Raw genomic sequence first — 5,110 nt, 5'->3', positions numbered from 1 at the left:
TTTAGATCAAATAGAGAATGTGCATCAAATATTAGCTAATTTCTCGTCTTATTTATACCTATGAATTCAAAATTAGCAATTTTAATCGAATAAAACAGACTATGATATATGTTCGTTTAATCATTAATTAGCTTTTTTTTTTTTTTGGAAACAATAATCATTAATTAGCTTTGGAAGCCACAAATCCATCTATTATGGTGAATTCAATTTGAAATTATTTTAATCATTACTAGATTTTTCGTGTATCACATATATAGTTAATACTTTCTCCGATTTTCTTTTATTGCATTAGAAATTTTAGTTCTCAGTACATCAGTCAAATTGACATGGTTGGAAAAAACAATAATAATTTTGAGTAATATTTTACTAGCTTAGGTATCCATGGAAAAGAATTCGAGAATATAATATCCTAATTCCTAAATAGGTAATACTACTTCGTACAACACAATGCTTGAAAAAAGTAACAAAACATTACATCGATCTTATAGTACATACAAGTAACTAGCATGTACACAAAAAAGAAAAAGAGGTAGATCAATCGTGTCAATCCACAATGCATAATACAAGTATATTTGTAAATGGCATGTTTTAAGTAAACTTTTGAGTACAAAGTAAATAGCCAGAGATGATAGAGGTAAAGGCAAAGGCAATGAAAGCAACGAAAGATACTCCAATTGATGCAGTTGCCATAGCGGGGAATTTGTCATTACCCCAGTTGGAAATCCAGTCATCCACTCGTGTAAAAGCCGAAGATGAGGCTGATAGTAGAAGATACGCCAATACCTGCCATTCAAAAGACAGTACAGAACTTCAAAAAACAGTACAAAACTTTAGATTTCCGAATTAAAATGTATGTGAACATATAACTAGCAAGGATCAGGATCATGTAAACCTGACAAAGGGTTTCAATCTTAATAAAGAAAAATACCCTCCCGTCAAAAAAAAAATAAATAAATAAAGAAAAATACCCGATGAAACTAAATCAGCTTTAGGACGACATCCGACCGAATTTAATCAACTGAAACTAACACAATCAAAACAGCAGTAAAAACCAAACTTTTCTAGAGATTAATATTGTCACTGTCCAAAAAACATTAAAATCATTTTTTGTCAACTCTCTTGCAAGTTGCAACCCCAGCCGTCTTCCAAACTCATTTTCGACCCCAGCTGTCTTTCCTTTTATATTATCTTCCTTAAAATCTTCAGTGACATAAAAGTATAGGAGACGCTAGAACAAATCAGGGACAAGAGCCATTCAAATTTCTTCAAGGGTGAGTCCATGATAAAGACACCTGCCATGGGGGTAGTACAATATCAAGCCTGAAACATCATCTTTACGGTTTTGGGTTAGATAACGAGTGAAGTAAAGAGTAAGAGAAAAGAAGGTGGGTGTAAAAAGGAAGAGAGACGGCGAGGGGAAGGGTTGGGATCGAGGGGATTGTTTCACGGTAGAGGGGAGGGGTGGGGCGGTAGTTTGGGGGATTATGTAAGAATAGGATCATTTAAAGGCCTACTAGATGATATGAAGGATGGCAATGAGAATACAATTAAGGTTAGTTTACGATCAACATTTCCAAACATAAATAATAAAAGAATTCAGCACGCACAGTATCAACTCTTTCCAATCTGCTACTTGTGACAAACAAGCAAAATAAAGAGTTACTCTACTAGATTCCACGAGTAAGGTACTCGTTTGTTATTACGACTAGATATGTAAAACTTATCTTTCACCTCTACCCACAACTGAAAATGAGACACTTACAAGAGGCCTATTTAAGGTTTATTATGTAATGGTACTTCAAAAAGTAGAGAATTTAATATGACAAGAAATACTGACCATTTATATGGAAAACAAAAAGTAGAATAAAGGTGATAAAAAGGCAATTCCAGCAGCACTAAAAATTCTTCAGAGCAAAGTAATCCTCTTGATCAAGTTGATCTTCCAAATTTTATAGCCAAGGAAAAGGCATCCCGTTTCAGTATTTTGTGGGAGTATTACCTTTTCAGACTAGTTACACCAAGATGCACTCACGTAAAAACTGATACTGCATTTTATATTTGATAATATCCGAGGAGATACAAACAGGTTGAAAGATATAGATAATGTTTCCTAAATCTTGGCTCGCAGTTTTCAGATTGGTTTGCAATCTTTACACCTGAAAAGTCTAAGAACCTGCTTAGGCTCATGAAATTTCATCATAATTTTGCTTGCAAAACTTGACCTAACAAATATCCTAATTGAACTTCTTCCATATATTTTCTTCAGACTTACTATGACTTCGAGCATAACAACCAGACATCACAAAAACTAATGCCAACATGGATATTTGGGGGAGGGGTGGTATTGTACTGGTGAGTACCAACTACTGACTAGATACGAATGAAAATACAACCCCTACAAACCTCCAAATGCATAAGATTGTGTACACAAAGATAGTTTTTGTTGCACCTAACCACCTATATAGAATCTTGCAATAGTTTTGTGGCTTACATAAAACATCTTAAATAATCTATGCCACTACCCTCTTCAGAAAATCAGAACCCTTCTGGTCAATATGAAAGCCTGGTATTTAGGATATAGTTAACATCTATTACCCATTGTTTCTAGGAAAATTTGTCAAAAATAAACAAATCTTTGCTCGATCTTCCCAAAATAAGCAAACCTTTTGATTAACCCACATTAAGTTGACCTTTATGGGGTATTTTCTCAAAATAAGTCATGATCGGTTTCTTTTAAGTGTAATCGGTTGTTTGGGTTACTTATGCCACATATCATTGTGTAGTTGCCAATTTTTAAAAATTAATTAAAATGTATTATTTTAATTAATTTTTAAAATTTTGTAAATTTTTTTTTTAAAAACAAAAAAACACTTTTTCAAGATAAAAAAAAAAATAAATAAATAAAAAAATAAAAAAAAAAACCTTAATTTTTTAGATAACTCCGGGGGATGTGGTTTGTGCAGTGGCTGGCGGGGATAAGGGTGGAGCGCTGGTATGCGGTGAGGTTTTTTTTTTTTTTTAATACAATTTAATTAATCACCAAAATATAAAATAAGAAAAAAATTAATTAGAATTAGGAAAAAAGTGACCTATTTGGTAGGTTGTAGGTCATCTAACTTATTTAAAGAAAATACCCAATAAAGATCAACTTAATCTGGGTTAATAAAAAAATTTGCTTATTTTGAGAAGACCGAGCAAAGGTTTGCTTATTTTTGACAAATTTTCCTTATTTCTATTGTAAACAAGAAGATGATAGAACATTAGTGTTTCTAGACACTTTAATTCGTATAAGTTCTAGATTTGTATAGACTATAGAGTGTAAGCCAACACGAAAGTAAGAAAACCCAAATGTCTTTAACTAGACATTCACTTAATCGATCAGATTTGCACTTCAGATAGATAGTCACATAAAAACTTTGCCATGCTTACATATATACTTCAAATTGGGAATAGAGAGGATGTGTATGTTAAACGCCCGATAGCATAAAGTGGGCTTACAAGTTAACTTCGGAATTATTGACCTTCAGCTTATCATTTAGGCACAACCGCACAAACCTCAATTATTAAGACAAATATAAAAGAGGCAGTTTTTAGAAGTGGGTGAACATTTTATAATCCATTCAAGAACATAATTCCAAAAATTGAAAGCTTTCTTCCCACAACAAACTACAATAATTAAATAACATAGTTTAGTATTTTGGGCAATATCAAGTTCAATAACCAATTCACCACTACGAAAAATGCAATAATGCAGCAAAGAAAAAAGTCAAAAGATTCAAAAAATGGTAAAACATTACTAACCTGATCACTAGCAAAATCGAAAGCATACCGAACTTGGCTCCTAGAATCCTTTCTTGTAGTCAATTGGAGAAGCAGATCAAGTCCTTGCAGACCAGAGTACGCAAAGCTGATTACATTTACTGATATCGCGTACCTGTACACCATCACATTTAAATTAATCCCAATTCATACATACTTTCAAGTTCTAATATGTAAAACAGAACCCTATATACAAGTATCAGATACTCATCATAATAAGTCAGATAAAATAATTTCTCCATTGGTAAGAATTCAATAACAAGTCCAAAATCTTACAGTATATTGGAATTATATTACCATCATAATCGAAATTAAAATAAGTGTAGCAAATTCAATTATCATAGTCGATAATAACCAAAAAAAAAAAAAAAAAAAAGACCTGAATTCGATGTAACGATCAAAAGAGTCAAGAGCCCAACCGCGATTCTTATCAGTAGCCATGACAGAGAACGAAATCAAACATAAAACAAATTCGAAAAACCGCAACACCAAACCCGCTCTTTTAACCATCTTCCCATTCTTAGCCCTCTTTAAAGCCGGCAGTTGTTGCCTGTTAGCTGTGCTAATCTTTTCACTAGCCAACCCGGTCTCGGCTTCGGGTTCAGTCTTGGTTACCCTCTCAGGTGGGTCACGGGTTAACCGGCTGGTCCCTTGAACCGGAACTAGTGACTGAACCGGGATGGGGTTTAGAGACGGAGAGGGGGGAGTGAAGGTTTCTTTGGTGGGTGAGAGAGCGTGGGAAGTGTGGTCAGAGTCAATGGAAGAGATAGAAGAGGTGGGTGAATGAGCGGGTGGAGAAGTGGTGGGGAGCTGGTGGGAGGAGAGAGAAGTGGAAGATGAAGATTCCATTTGATTTTTTGGGTTTAAGTGTGAAGATGGTTTTGTTGTTTGTTGTTGAATTGCATCTTCTTCTTGTTCTTCTATTTTAACCATTGAAGAGGAGAAATGTTGACTGTGTTTTGGTAATAGTTGAAGAAGAAATGAAGGAGTGTAGTAGTCAGAAAGGTAAGAGTGGAACTGTGCTAAGGGTTTAACACTTTAACTATATTCTCTACTTTGTGTTGCAGGGAGTGGTTTTAGGTTGAGGGATGAAAAATGGTACTATAAGTCACTTTGAGACTTAATTTATTTATTTACTAGTTTTTGCCTTGTGCAATCAACAAATTCCTAATAATAAGACTTATAAATAATAAAAGTCAATTAAAATAAAATTAGTTTAAATGAAATGACTTATACAAAAAAAAAATAATTAAAATTTGATTTTATTTAATGTCTACCTTAAAAACCTTTT

General features: G+C 33.5%; 1 protein-coding gene across 1 annotated transcript; it reads right to left on the bottom strand.

Annotated features, from left to right (window-relative positions):
- Window positions 1-457: 457 nt before the first annotated feature.
- On the bottom strand, window positions 458-4,897 carry LOC145576559 (CASP-like protein 4A1). The gene is made up of 3 exons (XM_081634295.1): window positions 4,199-4,897; window positions 3,802-3,934; window positions 458-783 (listed from the first exon to the last, which is right to left on the bottom strand). Exons 1-3 carry the CDS (start codon window positions 4,750-4,752, stop codon window positions 589-591), a joined length of 882 nt encoding a protein of 293 aa, XP_081490421.1. The 5' UTR covers window positions 4,753-4,897; the 3' UTR covers window positions 458-588.
- Between the last annotated feature and the right edge of the window lie 213 nt (window positions 4,898-5,110).

The sequence above is a fragment of the Chenopodium album genome, chromosome 13, assembly GCF_948465745.1.
Source record: "Chenopodium album chromosome 13, dcCheAlbu1.1, whole genome shotgun sequence".
Lineage (NCBI taxonomy): Eukaryota > Viridiplantae > Streptophyta > Magnoliopsida > Caryophyllales > Amaranthaceae > Chenopodium > Chenopodium album.
Note: the sequence above shows the minus strand (reverse complement) of the source record. Positions and strands in the feature narration are given on the sequence as shown.

Coding starts and splice junctions, on each gene's coding strand:
- LOC145576559 (XM_081634295.1), bottom strand. CDS start 4,752: ATGGTTAAAATAGAAGAACAAGAAGAAGATGCAATTCAACAACAAACA. Junction 3,935..4,198: donor GATCGTTACATCGAATTCAG/GTCTTTTTTTTT, acceptor GATGGTGTACAG/GTACGCGATATCAGTAAATG. Junction 784..3,801: donor TCGATTTTGCTAGTGATCAG/GTTAGTAATGTT, acceptor TTTGAATGGCAG/GTATTGGCGTATCTTCTACT.